Here is a 21,802-nt window from a genome sequence, read left to right on the forward strand (position 1 = left end):
ACAATCCTTTAACATTGGGGGCTTCCACCCATTAAAATTTTTTTTACATGTATAATTTTCTGTCATTGCTTGCTTATTTTTTATTACTGTTTTTTTTACTTGACATATAAGTGAATGAAGTTATCTTAGCTTAATTTGTTATTTAGTGCCACCTAATTTGAAAAGCTGGATTAAAACTAGAAAAATATCCTCTCTTTTTTTTTATACTGCTGCTTTCCTGGTTTGAGTGAGCAAGAAGATTTTCCTACCACAAATAAATAAATACAAGTGCCAGTCGGTTTATTTCAAAGTCATATGAGGCCTTAACCAGAACTTAATTTGCAGCCTGACCTCCAGACTCTACAGAGACACATAACAAGAGACTTCAGTTGTGTACCTAAATTATTTTAAAGAAGCAGTTTTTATCTGTATTCTGCCAACTTACATTTGTGTGAAAAAAACTTTATCTAACTTTAAGGACTCATCAAATGCTGAGACACTTATTTATTCATATTTTATCCCCTTAAGAGGGTAGTTTAATATTTTTTTCATTACAGATGTGGTACAATCAGAAATAATTGGCTATTATTTGCTGAAATGTGTTTATAGACAAACCCAAAGAAGAAAATATTAAAATTGTGGCCATCAATCAAACTATGAAGATTATTTTTTACACTTTTACCCAGTAAAAATGTAAAGATACGAGGCAATTTTTTCTTTCTCTCTCCTACTTTTGGAGGTTTAATGTCAGAATCCCATTCTGATGATGTGACTGGCTTCTTCCTGCAGGGAATACCAAATTAACACCCTGCAGACAGAGCAGCATGCCTCCCTGGGCTCCTTATTTGCACAAACAAGCCCCGTCTGCGGTCCAGTCGATCCCCTCGTTGTGCAGGACAATGGAGTGCTGACATGGAAACTTTCAAAGCACCCCATTTATTTATAGGGCTGACTTTATCAGCTCTTCACGGCGTCTGCTTCGCAAGGATCTGGGCACTCAGTGAAACACGCCAGTCATTTATTCAAAGCACAATGACACTGAATGAGGACTGATTGGTTGGGTTTTACCATGTATAGTAATCGGTTCTCAATACGGTAATAAGAGGCTGTCTGGTTTAAAGGGTTTAATAATTATTCTGTAGGTTATTTAGGAACTGTAAAGGTTTGAAATATTTAAATCAATACAGAATTATTATCTGTTTGTATAATAATCAATAAAAAGTAAGTCAAATACATTAAACTGTTTTATATCGATAAAGAAAAAAATATGGGGGTTTGTTGATTTTGCATAAATTTCCACAATAATTCTCAAGGAACTGGAGGGACTGATTGATATAATTTAGCAGTAAACAGATAAAAACTGCATTGATTTGATTGATAACGTCATATTTAAGCATATTTAGTGTTTAGTCTTGAATCTAGAGGGCCACATAAAAACATATGGTGGGCTGGATTTGGCCTATAGGCCCTGAGTTTGACACCTGTGTAATAGAATATCGGTTTGTTAAAAACTGTCAGCTGTTTGCAACAGGCAGGTGTGACCTTTAAAACTTCTGCTGATTTCATCAGAATGACTACAATGAATCATTTCAACACTGTTAGATGAGTTTTCCTTCAATGTATTTATTGATTTAGCAAATTATTGCATCAAATCCACAGTAAAACATAGTTATGCTGTGGGTTAAGTTTGCACAAAACATTTATATAACCGGTCAGAGAACATAATCCTGTCTGTGCTGGACAGCAGTTGATCTCAGCAGCTGCCTGAGTGTGTGAGGCTGAAAATGCAGAGGAGGCAGCTGTCAAGACAGAGGGACTTCCTGCGTTACCTTATAAGGACGAATGTCCCTCAACGCCGTGACCCATTTAGGAGCGATCAGCTTCCTCCTGAAGCTGCAGGGATTCTGCCAAAAAGTGCTTCTTTGACTTGAACAGAGCTGTTGACAAAACAAAGCGCTGGTTTCTTCCACCAGTCAGAGTTTCAGGAATTTAAATCTGAATTCTCTGATGATGATGATGCTGTAAAAAAGTAAACGTAGAAGCTTCACTGTAGCCTGATTATAGGTTCAAACTATGTGTGGAACATCCAATGTTTATCTTGGCAGCTTTACTTAAGACACATATACAGTAACTCTCCACAATTATTGGAATCCATTGTGTTAAAATATTATATTACTGCATAAATTGACTCAAAAATCTTTACAATTCTCTTGATTGTCATATTCTTTCTCCCTGGATGTGACAGTAAGTAGCCCCATTTTTCACACTTTCATTTGTTTCGAACATTTTAATTCTTCTAAATACAGAAAAAGGAAGATGTTTTTCCTCTTTTTATGCAAGATAAAACATTTTGGCAGAATAAAAACGCAAAGGTTTGAGTGAAACCTTTTAGAATCACAATGTGAATATAAACGCTGACTGAAAACGTGTCAAACTTGAGGCCTGTGGGCCAAATCTGGCCCGCCATAGCTTTTTACGTGGCCCTCTAGATTCTACACTAAACACTGTTATCAATCGAATCAATGCAGTTTTTATCTGTTTATTGCCAAATTATATCAATCAGTTCCTCTAGTTTCTTGAAAATAATTGTGGAAATTCACGCAAACTCAAAAAAAAAACCCTGCACTTTTTTGCACTAATACATAACTGGGAGTTTATTGCAGATTTTCTCAAAAATTATCAAAACTTTCTTACTTTTATTGAACAACTGTCTCAGCTTTAACTGATGTCAGATTATGCAGATCAGATCTATAAAGCGACTAATAAAAAGTCACATTTCCTGTAAATAAATAATTAGCACCACATACACTTTGATTTTTATTGGAAAAAATCACAAAGAATCACAAAATCCTGGAGGGACTGAAAAGATTTTAAATAATATTTCATTTTAAGGATTCACTGATGGCTGCACAGTGGCGCAGTTGGTAGAGCTGTTGCCTTGCAGCAAGAAGGTTCTGGGTTCGATTCCCAGCCCCAGTCTTTCTGCATGGAGTTTGCATGTTCTCCCTGTGCATGGTGGGCTTTCTCCAGGTACTCTGGTTTCCTCCCACAGTCCAAAAACATGACTGTCAGGTTAATTGGCCTCTCCAAATTGCCCTTAGGTGTGAGTGTGTGTGCATGGTTGTGTGTCTCTGTGTTTTCCTGCAACAGACTGGTGACCTGTCCAGGGTGACCCCGCCTCTCGCCCGGAACGTTAGCTGGAGAGGCACCAGCAACCCTCCCGACCCAACTGAGGGACAAGGGTGTTAGAAAATGGATGGATGGATTCACTGATATTTTAACAGTTTGATCAATACATTCTGGCACAACTGGCCCTTTAAGAATACTTCTGATGTTGTGGTTCAGAGTGAAGATGAGTTTTCATTCAAACGGGTTAGTAGTGTTTTTTCCTGCACATGTCTACAAATGGAGTACCTCAGGGCTCTCATAGAGTAACGGGTGGGGGGTATTTACATTCCTGCTGCCCTCGCCGAGGCCTGATGGGGCTTCAAGGGGAGAACACAGGCTCTCTGCAGGCAGTACAAGGTGACGAATAAGGATCCTGAGCTGCCATCTTCCTACCTTCAGTGCGTGCCGCTACTGGCACCGGCCACACTCCATTCCCCTAAAAGGAGATACTGGAGCCAATGAGAGCTGAGGAGCGTCAGCCGTCGCTCCCCACATGTCGCCTCGGCTCTCTGGAGGTCTGCAGCCTCCCTCCCCATCTCACAACGCTGCATTTCAGCTGTTCGGCTGCACACCCCCCCCACCGCTCCGTCCCCTCTCACTCAGCACACACATACCATGACATGACACAAGCAGCCTGTCTCTGGCAACTGAATTACTCAGACATGTTCTCACATTACAGTCATTTCCTGCAAACATCCACATCCCCAATTAAAGCAATATTACTTCATTCACAAGGATCCGAGCAGCAGCACAAACTAAAATTATTTGGTAACACTTTATTTTAAGGGGTGTGCAGAAGACTGACATGACATAATATCTGTTATAAACATGAAGGAGTCTTCAGGAATGTTGTCATGAGGTGATACTTAGTAAATAATGACAATTTTAATACAAGGTTGCATTAAACTTGTATTAAAAGTCCATTAAAATTGACAACTTTGCATTATCTGGTAAATAATCACACTTTTAATGGAAAGTTGTACCAAAACTTGCATTTAGAGGCCATTAAAATTACCAACATTCCATTATTTGGTAAATAATGACACTTTTGATGTAATGTTCTATTATATCTTGCATTAAAAGTCCATTAAAAGTGTCAACTTTGCATTATTTGGTAAATAATGAGAATTTTAATACAAAGTTGTACCAGAAGTTGCGTTAAAAGTCCATTCAAATCTACAACTTTGCATTATTTGGTAAATAATGACACTTATTTAATGCAAAATTGCGCTAAAAGTTGCATTAAAAGTCATTTAAAATTGTCAACGTTGCACTAAGTGTCATTATTTATTGAATAACACTTCATAATGTGTTATGTTTATGAAAGTATATCAGTCTTATGCACACTCCTTCAAATAAAGTGTTACCAATGATATTTTGTTCATAAATCCAAGTAATTATAATAATTATGACACCCAAACTTGTTTATAAACCAGACCCTGCATTAAAAGTACATATTTACCCTAAATCATCATAAATTTTTGTCTCACACACCATAAAAGCTGCTATTTAACGGTTTATTGGGACCGTAAAAAGTGCTGCTGTTTATGTCTCACCCAGGACCTTTAAACTGTCGAAGGAAATATCTCTCCACTCTGGAGGCATCCCTGACACGGGATCCACTTTACGCTGCCTTTTTGCTGAGCAACACTTAATTTGGACTTGGGTGAAGTGCTGAGCCCACCCACTGGCCCCCAGCCTCAGCAGGCTGAATCATATTTAAGGAGGCCCTCACACCCTGGCCCCCGAATCCCAGAGGAAACTCCAGCCCACTGGTTACAGCTTGGTGAGTATCTTTAATAATCTGGTTCAGAAGATACTGAACTTCTGTTTTCTTGCTGCCGGTTTTGTTTGTTCAATTAGATCGTTTGTGAAAGAAGCTGAGGAAATATTTGGATGGTAGTTCAGTTTTAGGATGTAGGATGTGGGATGTTGACTAAATAACTGAATAAGTAAGTATCGTTCCTGACACACATTTATTAAAATCTATCATCAAGATTTTATCATTTTGAAAACAAGGGAGTGAATTTTATATACAACATTAAACCACAACTTTATGTTTTCTTTTTCGGTTATTTATTTCAAATAACGGTGAATTATTGTAATAACTTTTACAAGGAGAATGTTTAGTTTTATACAACTATGATGTCAATTATGCTGCTTAAAATTAAAAAGATTTCTAATTTACTATAAAAATAAAGGAAATTTTGCTAACCGAACAGGAATAGCTGAACATTTAAGACAAAGACGGAATGATTTCAGACAAAATGTAAAATAGCTTGAAAAGCAATGTTAGGTCACATTTGGAGTTTAAAAGTTTTGGTTTGCTTCAATCAGTCAATAGATGCTTTGTGTAATTTGGATGTCTAAAACAAGGGCTGGCACTTTGGATGTGTTTCAGAAATCCTAGAAAGGTCTGAGCATATGTTTTGGATCCAAACAGGAGTTTATTATTCGTGACAGCTGAGAGGAGACTCAGACCTCCTGCCACTTGTCTAAAGACTCACAGCATCAGCTGTTAACTGGCCCTGGGTTAACAACGAGACCCTGAGCAGGAGTTGGGCTGCTGAGGCTTAAAATAGAGGTGCTAGTTTGTTTGAGTGAACTGGGCCAAGTCCATTTTTAGCTTTTTACAAAGCGGAAGAGCTTAAAGAGGAGATTAAACAACTTAAGGGTGTCTGCATATCAAAAAAAGCGCCAGATTGCTTCACAGAACCGAGCCATTTCTGAGTATGTTCCCATGTTTTGGGTTTTGCAGAAGGCCAACACAACAGACCAAACATGTGTGACGATGATGAGACCACCGCACTGGTGTGCGACAACGGTTCTGGTTTGGTCAAGGCGGGGTTTGCTGGTGATGATGCCCCCCGCGCGGTCTTTCCGTCCATTGTTGGACGCCCCCGTCACCAGGTGAGGCAACTACTAATGACCCTTTGCACGTGACGTCACTTAATCAATCAAGGCGCCATGACGGAAGTGAGGAACGTGGATATTGAACGATGATGGACGTTGGAAATGAGTGGTGGGAGTATTGAACAGAGCGACTGAAAATGTTTTTCAAAGTTGTTTTGCCAGTTTATTCATGGCTCCTAGCTAATGTGTCTGTGAACGTAACACACCTGGTTGAGGCTCATAGGCGGCGGGATTTACAAATGTTAGCAGCTAACTTAGAAACCAACCAGACCAAACATGGTTTAACACGTCAAACCATGTTTGACGTGTTAATTAAATTACCGACTTTTCCTGAATTCACACCACGTTATTTATATCACTATATCATAAACAGCGTTTCCCCTTGCACCGGTACAGCCGTACAAATGACGAGATGCTAACCTTTTTTAGTGACGGTGGGGCTTTGTTTCCATGGTTACTCATGGTTAGACGCACCTATAAAGCGAGATTTGATATCTTTCTAATCATAATTACTTATAAAGTAAATAAACATCAATCATCTTACCCCGTACAAAGTGTTCGCTGCAAATCCGCGATTACGACGAGGGCTGATAGTTATTATGATAGACAGCTGCTCATTAAACGTCACGAAAAAAAATGACAAAGTTGGTTTCCATCCTTGTCTGTTTGTGCAGCCGAGCATTTCTAAAGTGAAATCAACTAAATAAAAGCAATGTTAGGTTACATATCTCTGTTTTTAGACTAGTTTTAAAGGAACGCATTGGTTATTTTGACGTCTGTCATGGCGGAGCGGGCGGAGTTCTGAAGACCGTGACGTAACGTGCAAAGAGTCAGTAACGAAAAAGTTTATTTTTCGTATCTTCATCCTAAGTATCTGAAATGAATTTGTGTTCCTGGCAGGGTGTGATGGTGGGTATGGGTCAGAAGGACAGCTACGTGGGAGATGAGGCCCAGAGCAAGAGGGGCATCCTGACTCTGAAGTACCCGATTGAGCATGGCATTATCACCAACTGGGATGACATGGAGAAGGTGAGAAATGGAAGCAAATCAGCAGTAAATAAATGCTGATTTGCATTTATTTACTGCAAAACAGCATTTATTTGCTGATTTGAAAATAAATGCTGATTTGCAGCATTTATTCGCAGCACCTTCTCCATTTCTCACATGGAGAAGGTGAGAAATGGAAGCAAATCAGCAGTAAATGTGAGGTGAAACATCAAAATCAATCCATGACACTTTTTAATGTTTCTAGATCTGGCATCACACTTTCTACAATGAGCTCCGTGTGGCTCCAGAGGAGCATCCCACCCTGCTGACTGAAGCCCCTCTCAACCCAAAAGCCAACAGAGAGAAGATGACTCAGATCATGTTTGAAACCTTCAATGTCCCTGCCATGTACGTTGCCATCCAGGCTGTCCTGTCCCTCTATGCCTCTGGACGTACCACTGGTGAGACTCTACCATAGTTTGCGCCACAACATCACAGTTAAAGAAAACTTTTTGGTTAAGAATTTTTTTTTCTTAATAGGTATTGTACTGGACTCTGGGGATGGTGTGACACACAACGTACCAATCTATGAGGGTTACGCTCTGCCGCACGCCATCATGCGTCTTGATCTGGCTGGCCGGGACCTCACTGACTATCTGATGAAAATCCTAACTGAGCGTGGCTACTCTTTTGTCACCACAGGTACTATAGTTTTACCAATTATAAAAGTAAAACTAAAATATTACTCTGAAATGCATTTAGTATTAGCAAGTCGCTTAGTTTAGCTAAAAATTGACTATTGGATGATACATTTTTGGAAATAGTTTTAAAAAGTTAAAAACAATGTCTATAGAATATAAATTTCTTGCAAATAAAAACTAATGTAGCTTAGCCAAAACTTTATACTAAACATATAACTTTTAAGTTTAAAACATTATGTACTTAAAAGAAAACAAATGGATGTTTTTGCTAATGCCACCATATGCAGCATTAGCAAACTATTTTCTTAACATATTAATAAACCAAAAAAAAAAATGATCTAAAGCACCTTTTAAATTGCACATATGCACATTTACATCCACCAGATTAAATCAGTTTTGAATGATTAGCTTGAGATTAAGCTAGCAAATTTGTGCTAAGCTAATGGTTATAGCCGATTCTGTATGCTTAAAAACAATAAAAAACAAATGAATTCTGATTACATTTGTTCAATTTAAACACAACCACTACTTAGAAGATAAAAAATTGATTGGTGAGTTAATAATCATATATTTACAACCACTGGAATAAACTGTCTGTAGCAAACTTGTGCTAAGCTAATGGATATAGCTAATTTGCTTGAAAAACAATATTTAAGTTATCATGTGATTATCTAGTTCGTCGGAGTTTCACATGTTGAATGTCTGGTGATACTTTTTGTCTGAACTGAGATTCTGTGTGGAGAACACCGTACCCACAAAGACTGTTCGGTGTTTCTCCAACAACAAATTCTGGATTAATCCTGATATAAAGGCCCTCTTGAAGGAGAAGAAGAGGGCTTTTAGGTCAGAAAACAAAGAGGAGATGAAAGCGGTGCAGAGAGAGCTGAGGAGAAAGATCCGAGAGGGCAAGGAGAGCTACAGAGGGAAAATGGAGGTCCAGCTGCAGCAGAATAATGTAAGCGCAGTCTGGAACAGCCTTAAAGCTATTTCTGGCCACAAGAAGCCCGACTCCCAGGATTGTGGGGACCAGAAGTGGGTGAATGAACTCAATCTATTCTTCAATAGGTTTGATCACCCCCCTGCTCCCCCCACTACTCAGGCACCACTGCTGACACCTTCCTGTCTGGCAAGACCGTCACGCTTTCCTCTCCCCTCTCCCACACTCACCCCTCTTCCTCTCCATACACAGCTGTCTCCAAACATCTCTCCTGCTCACATACATTTCAGCACAACCACCCCACCCCTCCAATCCAGCCTGACATTCACAGCACTTCAGGTGAGAAGTGAGCTCAGGAAGATAAAGACCAGGAAGGCTGCAGGTCCAGATGGCATCAGCTCAAGGCTTCTCAAGACCTGTGCAGATGAGTTGTGTGATGTGACCGGGTACATCTTTAATCTCAGCTTGAGGTTAGGGAAAGTCCCACAGCTGTGGAAGACATCCTGCGTGGTACCAGTGCCGAAGACCCCACACCCAAAAGACCTCAGCAGCTACAGGCCGGTTGCATTGACATCTCACCTGATGAAGACCTTGGAGAGACTGCTTCTTACCCACCTCCCCCCCCTAGTGAGTCCAACCCACTTCAGTTTGCCTACCAACCTGGCATTGGAGTGGAGTTTGCCATCATTCACCTTCCACACAGCTCTCTTTCTCACCTGGAGAATACTGGGAGCACAGTGAGAATCATGTTTTTTGATTTCTCAAGTGCTTTCAACACCATCCAACCCATGATACTGAAGGACAAGCTGGAGTACACGGGTCTGGACCACCACCTCATCACCTGGATCCTGGATTACCTCACAAAACGGCCACAGTATGTGAGGACCCAGGGCTGTCAGTCAGACAAGGTTGTCTGCAGCACTGGGGCTCCACAAGGAATGGTCCTTGCCCCCTTCCTCTTCACTCTCTACACTGCTGACTTCCGGTACAGCTCTGCCAGCTGTCATCTGCAGAAGTTCTCGGATGACTCTGCTATCGCTGGCCTCATCAAGGATGGTGATGATGAAGAGTACAGAGAACTGACTCAGAACTTTATGGAATGGTGCCAGAGGAACTGTCTGCAGAACAACATAGGAAAAACAAAAGAACTCGTGGTTCCGCAGGTCCAAACACTCTCCTTCTGTGCCAGTGAACATTCAGGGAATGGACATTGAGATCGTGAGGTCCTACAAGTACCTGGGTGTTCACCTGAACAACAAGCTGGACTGGACTGACCACACAGCTGCCCTCTACAAGAAAGGACTGAGCAGACTGCGTCTCCTGTGGAGACTCAGGTCCTTCGGTGTGCGGGGGGCTCTTATCAGGACCTTCTTTGATGCTGTGGTGGCATCAGCCATCTTTTACGGAGTGATCTGTTGGGGCAACAGCATCTCCACTGCTGACAGGAAGAGACTGAACAAGATCTTTAGGAAATCCAGCTCTGTCCTGGAGTATCATGTTGACCCAGTGGAGGTGGTGGCAGACAGGAGAATGAGGAGTAAGCTTCAGCGCGTGCTGGAGTACCCGTCCCACCCCATGCACCTCTCTGACAGCACTGAGCAGCTCCTTCAGTGCCCGGCTGCGGCACCCTAAGTGCGTGAAGGAAAGATACCGCAGGTCTTTCCTTCCGGCCGCCGTCAGACTGCACAACACCCGCTGCTCTCAGTAGTAGTAGTATTTATATTTTAAACAATACAGTTCCAGTATTTCTATATTCACTTAATTTCACTATGTATATATGGATTTTTATATTGGTTCTGCTCTGTCCTTCATACTGCTGTAACAATGTAAATTTCCCCACTGCGGGATTAATAAATTATCTTATCTTATCTTATCATTTTTTTCTCCAGCTGAGCGTGAGATTGTGCGAGACATCAAGGAGAAGCTGTGCTATGTAGCGCTGGACTTTGAGAACGAGATGGCGACCGCCGCCTCCTCCTCCTCCCTGGAGAAGAGCTACGAGCTTCCCGACGGACAGGTCATCACCATCGGCAACGAGCGTTTCCGCTGCCCAGAGACTCTGTTCCAGCCTTCCTTCATCGGTGAGCCACGACCCGCAACAACAACAAAAAAAGACTAAAACAACAGAAACCTTTTACAAAAACACTGGCGAGGAGAAAGTTAAGTTATTTTGCTGACATGGTAAAATAGATTTTTGGAAATAGCCAGAATCTGTTATTATTTTTGATCACTACTGTTATTTTACATATACATGCAAGTTTTCAGTTGTAATTTTTTGTTTTTATGTATCCATTTACGTCATGTATTAGCGTCACTGTGGATAGAAAACAAAGGGAGTATACTTCTGCCAGAAAAATTTCTGAAATTTTCTTGAAAAAAGATGAAAAAGTTTGAGTTTGAAAAATCAAAAATGTGCTAGAGACAAAATAAGAAATTTTGAGATCTCAGAAGTTTTGTAGAAAAATCTTGGAAATCTCTGACGTTAGAAAAGTTTCAAATTTGCTAGAAAAACTAACATTTTCTAGAAAAGGCTTCGAAATTTCTGACTTTCAAAAGTTACAAATTTTCAGCTTTTGAAACTCAGAAAGTTTTTTTTTAAATTTTACATTTTTGACTTTTGAAGCCCAGAAATTTCTATGTTTTTTATAGAGAATATTCAATTTTTTAAAGCAAATTTGCAACTTTTAAATCTCAGTTTCCAAATATCAAAAATTGCTGACTTTTCAAAGTTTCAAAAGTAACAAATGTTCAACTTTTGAGACATAGCGAATTTCCAAAAATTGAAAATTTTTTACTTTTCAAACTCCACGTATTTTCTGGAGAATTTTTCAGTTTTTTTTCTATCAAATTTACAACTTTTCAATATCAGATAATTTCCAAATATTGAAAATTGTTGACTTTTCAAACTTACGCTTAATCTCAAAATTTCTCTTTTCTTCTGTCGCATTTTAATTTTTTTCAAACTCAGAAGTTGCCACAATTTTTTCTAGAAAATTTCTGAGATTAATCTAAATATTTCTGATTTTTATGGTGGAAATTTACTCCTTTTATTCTGCGTACAATGACCCTAAAATGCCATTGTAGAATTCAGGGGCCTCGGTTGGACTGAAATATTACATATTTAAAACAAAAAGAAAGAATATTAGCTGTTTAGGTCTTGAACTATTGTAAATTATTTCATTTCAAATGTTTTCTCTAAACTTTGCATTTTATTGTAAATCCATAAAACATTTGTTGTGTAACTTTCTCAGGTATGGAATCTGCTGGCATCCATGAAACTGCTTACAACAGCATCATGAAGTGTGACATTGACATTCGTAAGGACCTTTACGCCAACAACGTGTTGTCTGGTGGAACCACCATGTACCCTGGTATTGCCGACCGTATGCAGAAGGAAATCACCGCCTTGGCCCCGAGCACCATGAAAATCAAGGTGAGCATTACTTCTCATGGGAAGCTATAAATTGCTCTGATGTTCTTTTTGTAAAAACCTTTCTCTCTTCTCTCCTTGCAGATCATTGCTCCTCCTGAGAGGAAATATTCGGTTTGGATCGGTGGCTCCATCTTGGCGTCTCTGTCCACTTTCCAGCAGATGTGGATCAGCAAGCAGGAGTATGATGAGGCTGGCCCCTCCATCGTCCACAGGAAGTGCTTCTAAATCGCCAATCAGAACCAGAACCAGAATCAGAACCAACAACCAAACTAGCTTACTTTCCATAACTTTATTTCTACTGTGTCTTGTGATGTATATACATGTACTGTTGTAATAATAAATAGTTTTTTAAAATGCAATTCAAAGGTTTGGAGATTTGTTTTGATAAAATTACATTTAATGCTATTCTAAGTATTTGGTGTGTTTGGTAACAAACCATTTTTTTCCTTAACAAGTCATTTAAAAAGACTAAAAGCACAAGTAAAACCAAAAAATACACTGTCAGCACTCATTTATTATTATTTACTTTGAGTTTTGGAGATTATTTTACAGCAGACTAAATGGTTTGGCTGTTATGCTTTTATAACCCAAAACTGTATCTGAAATTAAACTTCCTAAATAGTTCCCTTCTCCTGAAAACAAAAAAATATATAACTAATACGACTACTGCACCATATATTTATGTTTTGTATCAAAAGAAAAACAGTTCTGGCATCAGAAAATTGTTAGTTTGAAGCCATGTTAGTACAAAATCCGCAGAGGTTCTCAAAAATGTATGTTATTACAGTAATATAAAAGAAACCCTGTAAAAATGTATGAGTTATATCAATTATGGCATTAGACTAGGAGAAAATGTAAACACAAATGTTGATTGAAAGCCTTTAGAAAACATGGTATTTAAAAAAATTATTATTTTAAGTGAAATTGTTCATTTATTAATTGAATAATAAAATTGTTTTAATAAATTCCACTGGCTGTTTTCTTTGGTTTAACGGTTTTACAGATCATTTCCTCAAAGTGATACAATCTGTTTCTCTTTCCAAAAACTATATGAACTACAATGTAAGAAAAATAAATAAAAAAATAACTGATTAGCTAACTCTCGAGATGAAGCTAGCACTTGTGCTAAGCTAATGGTTATATCTAATTAAGTTTTCTTGAACAATAATGTGTAATCAAGCTTTAAATCTGATTATATTTTTGTTAAATTTAAGAACAACCTCGAGTTAAGGTGAAAAGCAATTCAGTATTATTACATGAAATACATATAGAGGGATTATCAGTCAACGTCACGTTGTCAGCAGCCACTCTACTGCGCATGCGGAAATTGCTTTAATATTGCTCGTTAGTAATATTCGACTTTGTGCCATTTTCTTTATCGACTCACTCGTATTTAATGCTTACGGGTCACTAAGACGCATCTCATTTACTAATGTTAATTAGGTAGAATAACTTATTTTATCCCGCTGTGATAAACAGTTGTAGTACAGTGACTGCAACATGCCAGCTAATGTTAAAACCATAGACACGAAAACGGTCAAAACAGTAAGATTAATGCGGGTAACCCTGGCAACCAGTGGCCTCCCAACCTCTTCCTAAATTCAAGTTGCGCGCGCATCCGCTATTTCCAAATAAATAATCCCATTTTATATTTAAAACATTAGTGAAGTCCTCCCATAATTGAAGAACTTTTTTCCCCCAAATTGAACATGAAATAGTGAAAATTGAGTGTAAAATGTTGAGCAAGATAAAAACTCATTTCAACTATCTTCCCTTTGTCACCTGAATGCAACACGTGTCTTCTTCTGTGTCTCAGGTGAAACGAATCAGTATAATTAGAATAAGAAAGCCTTATTCAGGTTCATTTTCTTAGTTTTTTTCCCCAGATCAACTGAAAACTGCTGGCTGCTTTTGGATTATTGTTTTTGCAATGAAGATTACAGACAGTAACGTGATTCGATTTCACCTCCAAGTTCTTTACGGGATTTCTGTAAAGAACTTTGCGAAAAAGAAAGGGAAACTGGTCTACACTGGAGCTAAGGTGTTTGGGGTCCCGCTGGAAAATTTGCCCAGACGATACATTCCTGAATTTGGTCTTGTACCCTGGTAAGTGAATATAGAAAGTAAACACTGATTGATTAGCTTGATTGAATCTAGAGCTTTAGGTTTGTTTGGTTTCTATCTTAGCTTTTTAGTGGATGGTTGCTCTCTTCTGTTGGACCGTGTTGGTACTGTGGGCCTGTTCAGAAAACCAGGCTCCCTTCCTCGTGTTAAGATCCTCAGAGTAAGATTTATTCTCCACTTAAACCATATAAATTGGTCATATGCAGTACTTTTTATGTTTTCTATGTTGAACATTCTTTTTTGCCTGGTTTAGGAGAAATTGAATCGTGGGGATGATGCACTATCCACTGCTTCCCCCTATGATATCGCTACCCTCGTCAAACAGTTTTGCAGGGAGCTTCCTGAGCTGCTGTTCCCTTCTGAGCTTCATGTAGCCCTGCTGAAAGCGCAGGGCCTCCCCAACCTGCAGGACAAGATGGCCGCCCTTCAGTTACTCTCCTGTTTGCTTCCAGCCAAAAACTCATCCTGCCTGCAGTATCTGTTTGACTTCCTTCACAAAGTTTCTCAGAGGTATTGATGAATATTAACAGAGTGGAGGTTTTTTTGTTTTTGTTTTTTGTTTGCCAAGTATCACCACTGGTACACATTTATAGGAAAGAAAAATGGCTGAAACTATCAGAAATTTACTCTTCTGGATTTTACATCAGTTTCTCTCTAAAACGTGTTTGAACGATGACATCACAGGCTTTAAAACTGGCTAGTTTGACCCATACAGTTGTGCAACAAAAGGATTGACACAATTAAAGAGTGCAAATAGAATTTAAAAGCATTTACAAACTTTATATTCTCTGAAAGCAGTTCAAATTTGTTTTGTCGTGAGCTCCAAATTTTAGTTGGGAATTAAACATGCATTTGAAATTATCTACTTTTTGAATTTTACCAGTTATTGTACAACACAATTTGCATTAGATTAGGACAATTTTGGTACAATTCAAAAATATGGAAAATTATCCTTAGACCACAGTTGGTCTCATCATTTGTTCATAGATCTGGATCCATCTGTTGAATCTTCTTAGCAATGTGTATGACAGCATCATTTGCATAAATAATTTTTTTTTATACTCTGTGATTTGGTCAACTTTAACTTCCTTTATGGTTCATTAGTGCAGCGAAGGGGGCAAATGATTGATACCAGAACTAATCAGAAACCTGGTTGGACTTTCAGCTGGATTTGCTTGGATATTCGGCACCCTGAGTGAGATTAGCATTAGCTACGCCTCTATTGACCGGAACATTGTTCAAATTGGAATTACCAAAATAAACTGGTTTAATTGAAACACAACATTTTTTAAAAATGCTTTATTTTGCACTAGGATGGGGTTTTTCGGCTGTATTTAAAGCAAAGACGAAAGGAATGGTAGGAAGTTGATGTAGCGTTTTTTTTTTTTTTTTTTTTTTTTTTAAAGGACACTTATTCATGTCATTTTTAAATGCAACATTTTGAGTCAATTTTATTACTTCCTGATTCTTTGTTTTAGTTTGCAAGAAGACCATGTTGACATAAATCTGTTCTTTTTTGGGCCATTTGTTTTTTTCAGAGTGCTTTCAAACTGAGAATGAAACTAGTCAACTTTTGGGGCTTGAAATGGAGGGTGTCATTGTACCAAAGAGTTTCATACATTTTCATGTTATCATAAACAGATTTTCTCCTTTTCTCAGATGCTCTGACAACTTGATGACCATCTCCAATCTGGCTACAGTCTTTGTCCCATGCCTCTTACCGCCGCCAAACAAAAGCGAAATGTCAGAAGAACGACTTGAACTTCGAGTTCTTGTCCTGCGCTCTTTCATAGAGTTTCCTAATGTTTTTGGTAATTAATCATATTGGTTGAATATCAATTTAAAATATCTTTGGCTGACTTTCTTCTAAATGCATCACATTTTAGGAGTGATTCCTAAAACTCTTATGGACAGCATGAAATATTTTGTGAACTTTGCTCATCTGGAGGATGTGCTCAAGAAAAGAAACCAAAAGATACGCAGCTTAAAGGGTAAAATACAAGCAATTATTTCTGAGAAATTAGAATTTTACTTGATTAAAGTTGCTTTTTTTTTTTTTTTCTCAGTAAAACGATCTGAGAAGACCATGCTCTGGATTCAGAGTAAGCCAAAGATCAGGCCTGCAGTTTCTGATCCGACTCTTGTCTGCATAACGAGAGGCGACTCAAAGCTGAGGAGAAGCATCGGTCTGGAAACCTTTCCCAACATCCGGCTGTTCAGGACCTGCATGCCTAGTGAAGGTAGAAATGATTTTAAAATGGACAATGCTTCTGTTTTTGTGGAAAGAATAATTAACACATGTTTGTAGATCTAAGTTTCAGATCTGCAAACAAAACTTTTGTTCTGACTGCCATGGAGAGACTGCAGCACAAAAACTGGAGGAGACGTTCTTCACCAATCTAAGTTTTACTAGTTGTCTCGTATCTGTCCATTTCTGAAAAATATTTGAACAGATTTTGTTGTATCAGACTTTTTTTCTTTTAAATAAATTGTTTTTATGTGACTGTTGCTTTTCTGTACTTCATCAGTAAAAAAGACTTGACTTCTTAGGATTACAAATTTTGTCATGTTACATCAACAAACTTCAGTGCGTTTAATGCACTGATGCAAAATGGCACATTGTGAAGTAAAACTGTTAAATGAATCTGAAAAGTGTCATCCATTCCCCTAAAAATCGGCTGTTGGATCCACCTCTGAGTGCAACTGAAACAAATCTTTCTAGGTTGCTAAACATTTCCACTTTCAAATGATTGAACATTGCTCTGTGAAATGTTCAAATCTTAAGATTTTTTAAATCTAAACATTGTTAAAACTTAAATTTCTTCCTGGTGGTATCCCTTCGTTATTTCTTCACCCATTCAGAAAATTTCAGTATTTAAATTTAGTTTAAATTATGAAAGTTTTGTTTCAACTGTTCTGCATTGAATTATATGGGGTTTTGAAGGTCTGATCACATCATGTAGAAGCAATGCAACTAGCTTTTTATTTAAAAATATCAGCAGTTTGAATTTCTGCATTATTTTTAAGTTAAACAGTTAAAAATGAAATTCTAAACAAAATGGCATAAATATGCTTACGGCTCTATGTGCCACCAATGAGAAGACAGGAATTCTGGTTTCCTAGCAACTGCATCTGATCCGTGAAGCGGTTTCACAACACCGGAAATGTGAAATTTTCTTTCAAAATAAAGCGCCACCATATAAATGGTTGCAATAAATCTGCGTTTAACGAGTTGGCGTATCAATTGTTGCAACCCGAGCGATAAAGCATAAATTTTGCAATTTTCTGAATATAACATCGATTGAATGTGGTCAGAAATTGGCTTTTGTGCGAGTTACTGACATGTGGGGACTAATGTATTTTATTTTGAAAGAGAAACGGAAGTCCTGTTTTCATGGTGACTTACTTGATGGAGTAGGCAGCTTTCTCCGTCTACGCATTCAAGGTAATGAAAAACATTGATTTTAATCATTTTAGTGTTTTTGTTTTAGTGCGTTTCTTTTTCAAATGTACATAAAATAAAGCTGTTAAAAACGAACAGAGCATGTGGTTAAATTTAACGAATAATCTGATTATTTTTGGCTATTTACGGGCTGTTTACAGAGTGGTGCATCATAAATGTGTATCTCCATTTTATAATTTGCTACAGTTTAGATAACATCTTGATCCATTCAATCTGTTATGGTTAAGGGTCAAAGTTCATGCTAATTATTTACTGATTGAGTAAAAACAGCTGTTGGTGGTTATGTGCCTTTTGTCCAAAGATGCTTAGTGTACGCTTCGCCCCCGCAGATGACAGAAATTGGATCCACGGCGCGGCTCTCTCTGCTCGGACTGCTACTGTGCCTGCAGCTCGGCAGAGCTCCAGCCCGCAGTCCCCGCACCGCGGTGGACCAGGTGTCCGAGGCCGACATCCAGCGGCTGCTGCACGGCGTCATGGAGCAGCTGGGCATCGCTCGGCCCCGGGTGGAGTATCCTGCACATCAGGCCACGAACATCGTCGGGCCTCAGAGCATACAAGGTAAGAAAAACAACTTCTTTTTTTTTTCTCATTTTAATAAAATGTTTTCCCTATTTTTCACCAGTCAAATTGTTCTTATTCTAGAATAACTCAGAATACGATTAAGAACACTTAAATTAATATTGTTTAGATATTGCAGTGTAAGCAGTAAGATGTTTTTTTTTAATTGTAGGATAAAGGTGGATGGTTGTAATGTCTCTTCCGCCCACCAGGTGGTGCTCATGAAGGCCTGCAGCACCTCGGTCCTTACGGAAACATCCCAAACATCGTGGCTGAGCTGACAGGCGACAATGTTCCCAAAGACTTTAGCGATGACCACAGCTACCCAGACCCTCCGAACCCCTGCCCCCTGGGAAAGACGGGTAGAAACTTTAAATATAACCTCCATTTTTATGTTCTGAACCACCAATGTACAGGCAGACAATGACTTTTAAAAGCAATAAATGTTAAAATACACAAACTGAAGGATTAGGTTTTGTTTTTGTTGCTTTATTCAACTTAAAAGAGGATGACTGTGTCTTTTGTTGGCAGATAAATGACTTTAAACGTGGAAAAATGTCTGCCAATGGTACATGTACTTTTTCCATCAATATTAAGGAGTTATTTACTTAACAAGCCTCTGTATCTTGCTGAAAAGTCACTTGTAAGTTTGTTTCTTATTACAAGCTTACTCTAACCTAGACCAAAAATATTTGGTAATATTTTGTGTTTTTACAGTGTTTAAATAACTTTTAAAACAGAAAACGTCTGATTTAGCCTGTCGGTGAGAAAAAAAAAAAACTTGCAATTATTTAGATTTATACTAGAGGGTATAAAGAATGAATCACAAATAATGCATTAAATGTCTCTATTATTCTCTGACAACACTTTAATTCATAAAAGTATCTTATTTTTTTTTACTCACAGCAGGAGATGGGTGCTTGGAAAATGCTCCGGACACGGCCGAGTTCAGCAGGGAGTTTCAGAAACACCAGCACCTCTTCGACCCAGAGCATGACTACCCCGCTCTGGGCAAGTGGGTGAGGGAATCAGCAGACACCATAAACTCTTACAATTATTTTTAAACATAGTTTAATTTAATGTTTCTTATCAGAAGCTTCAAACTGATTGTTTTGTCTAAAATATGGCAATGATTTAGCATCTTTGAGCTTCTTTGTTTTAGGTTCTTTATCTCCGTTTGAGCAAAACATGGACTTTATTTTAAATTGACATCTTGTCCAAAATTTTTAGCTCCTGCAAATTGTGGTTATACATTTGGTCTTTGATTTGAGAACGTGTGAACTACAATTTTGTGTTTTGTTAAATAATATTTTGGTGTTTTCTTTCAGAGCAAGGAGCTTTTATACCAAAAGCTGAAGGGGGGACCAAAGAGAAGGAAAAGGGTAAAATATTTACCTCTAGTTTTTTAAAATACTTTTTCCTTTGACATTTTTTCATTTGTAGGATTAAGTGTGAGAAATCATTTTTAGATACACTACAGGGTTCCCCCAGTATATCATAAGCCTGGCGGGCCATCAGGCTTTACTTGTGCCCCCACCAGGCTAAGCATTGCTTATTTAAGTTTTTGTTAAATGTTTGCATTTTTAAGATTTTATAGTTGGTATTCAGGTGTTAATCTTTGAATAACACATAATTATCAAGTGATCTTTTCAAATTTCCTGTCAACTTTTAAACATTTTTTAAACTTAAAACATGACGGGTAAAAATGACTGCTGAGCGCCAAACTACCAGGCTTAGCAAGTTTTCTGGGGGAAACCTTGCACTAGTTTTAGAATTTCCCCTTAAATATATATATTTTTTACTTTTAAAACATGTTTTAATTTTATAAACATACTCTTTTCAGGGCAGGTACTTGGATAGATTCATCTGTTTCCAGGGTGAAATGATTATACAACAAAACAACTTTAGTAATTCATAAAATAAAATAAAAATTGTGTGTGCAAATGTAATTTCTTGTAGATTTGCTCTAAATCCACACATGCAGCATTTAAATGCATTGGTGCATCTTGGAGTGTAAATGGAATAATGAAGACAAATGACAATTTAAGGGGAAGTGTGAAACTTTCACAGTTTTTGGTGTCAATAATAACCAGTTCATCCTCAATAAATGAATCTTTCTAATAAACCAATATGAAACCAATATTGATGAAGTTGCGTAAACATTCCTCATGTCTGTTTCCACAGAGCATCAACCCTTATTTACAGGGTCAAAGGTTGGACAATGTGGTCGCCAAGAAATCTGTTCCCCATTTCTCAGAAGAAGAAGAAGAAGAAGAAGAAGCATCGACCACCACGGCTCCCAGCAAACCTGCAATCTGAAATTTGGGAAAACTTGGAAAATATTTTCCTCTCGGATAAATGTTTGTACATTCAAGGATTTGATTCATTGTATCACTGGGACGGTGTTTTCAGCAGAAACGCTGCATTTTCATTGACCTAAATGTAAAAATCTGAAAAGATCTGGTGATTCGCCTAAAGCACATGTGTCAAACTCGAGGTCCAGGGACCAAATCTGGCCCTGCCGTAGCTTTTTATGTGGCCCTCTACAAATGACATCAATTAGTCCCTCCAGTTTTTCACAAATCTGCAACATTCATACAAAATCTACAGATTCCCACATTTTTTTCAGATTTTTACTGCAAAGTTTTCTCAAAATATCCAAAAACGTTGAGTTTAAGTGACTGCTGCCTCAGCTTTACCTGATGTTGAGCTACAGAACCGACACGGCAAGTAATAAAAATCCACATTTAGCATCATAAATATCATTAAAACTTCTTACAAATATTTCTAAATTAGCTCCACAAAATCCTGGATGGACTGATCAGTGTGAAAAATGTTAAATATTTCATTTTAAGACACTTAATACATTCTGACCCTTTAATAACATTCAGACTTTTGATTTGACTCAAAATGAAAATAAGTTTGACAGCTAAAGTATCTAAATGTTTATAACTGAAGCTCAAAAATAGACAAGTGGCCATAAAAACAGAATCTTTTGGAAAGATGATGCTAAAATCATCTGCAACTTTGCATTAGAAATTTGGTAACAGGAAATGGAGTTTGTGTTAAAACTGTTTTGGTAAATACTCGAAACTAAATTTAAAAGGAAAGGAAGTGATTCAAGTATCCTTAAGATGATTTAAGATTGATGCCACTAAAGCTGTCACTAATCTAAGATCCCATAATTACAGACTCAATCCAGAAAAAATGTGTGAAGTTTTTTTTATTAAAGATCTTGAGGTTAAATTATTGCTTATTTATTCACAGCAGTACAGAGAACAATTTTACTCACATTTTGTTAAAATTGCATGATTCATGTGTCTCTTCAACATCCATAAATATCCTATTATTTAAAATCTGCTTATGAACATCTTCACTGCCGCATGACAAATATTCAGAGCTTTTTCTCTTCAGGCTGCAGCGACTCTTATCTTGTTTATGTTTGTCTTCTGTTTTTGTTCTGTAAAGTCAAATAAACGACTTATCTGCATTGACAAAGTCTGGAAGTTTTTTTTTTTTTTTCCCGTTTACAGAAAGAT

The 21,802-nt window shown here is 37.9% G+C and overlaps 3 protein-coding genes across 4 annotated transcripts; all 3 read left to right on the forward strand.

Annotated features, from left to right (window-relative positions):
• Window positions 1–4,822: 4,822 nt before the first annotated feature.
• On the forward strand, window positions 4,823–12,477 carry actc1a (actin alpha cardiac muscle 1a). 2 transcript variants are annotated; one of them, XM_081602801.1, is made up of 8 exons: window positions 4,823–4,933; window positions 5,906–6,057; window positions 6,961–7,089; window positions 7,313–7,508; window positions 7,588–7,749; window positions 10,575–10,766; window positions 11,937–12,118; window positions 12,200–12,477. In XM_081602801.1, the coding sequence occupies exons 2-8, from the start codon at window positions 5,929–5,931 to the stop codon at window positions 12,341–12,343; spliced, it is 1,134 nt and encodes a 377-aa protein (XP_081458927.1). In that variant the 5' UTR covers window positions 4,823–4,933; window positions 5,906–5,928; the 3' UTR covers window positions 12,344–12,477. The 2 variants fall into 2 exon arrangements, with proteins under 2 accessions (XP_081458927.1, XP_081458928.1); XM_081602802.1 differs by lacking the exons at window positions 4,823–4,933; window positions 5,906–6,057 and adding an exon at window positions 6,118–6,169.
• Window positions 12,478–13,942: 1,465 nt separating this feature from the next.
• On the forward strand, window positions 13,943–16,745 carry LOC103457338 (inactive Rho GTPase-activating protein 11B). Its single transcript, XM_081602803.1, has 7 exons — window positions 13,943–14,224; window positions 14,306–14,402; window positions 14,496–14,752; window positions 15,902–16,053; window positions 16,129–16,233; window positions 16,309–16,482; window positions 16,551–16,745. The coding sequence occupies exons 1-7, from the start codon at window positions 14,049–14,051 to the stop codon at window positions 16,643–16,645; spliced, it is 1,056 nt and encodes a 351-aa protein (XP_081458929.1). The 5' UTR covers window positions 13,943–14,048; the 3' UTR covers window positions 16,646–16,745.
• An 838-nt stretch (window positions 16,746–17,583) lies between these two features.
• On the forward strand, window positions 17,584–21,761 carry scg5 (secretogranin V). Its single transcript, XM_081602804.1, has 6 exons — window positions 17,584–17,687; window positions 18,035–18,263; window positions 18,476–18,625; window positions 19,170–19,282; window positions 19,592–19,645; window positions 20,448–21,761. The coding sequence occupies exons 2-6, from the start codon at window positions 18,035–18,037 to the stop codon at window positions 20,580–20,582; spliced, it is 681 nt and encodes a 226-aa protein (XP_081458930.1). The 5' UTR covers window positions 17,584–17,687; the 3' UTR covers window positions 20,583–21,761.
• Window positions 21,762–21,802: the final 41 nt, after the last annotated feature.

This window comes from Poecilia reticulata, chromosome 21 (genome assembly GCF_904066995.2).
Source record: "Poecilia reticulata chromosome 21, P_reticulata-male-v2, whole genome shotgun sequence".
Taxonomy (NCBI): Eukaryota; Metazoa; Chordata; class Actinopteri; order Cyprinodontiformes; family Poeciliidae; genus Poecilia; species Poecilia reticulata.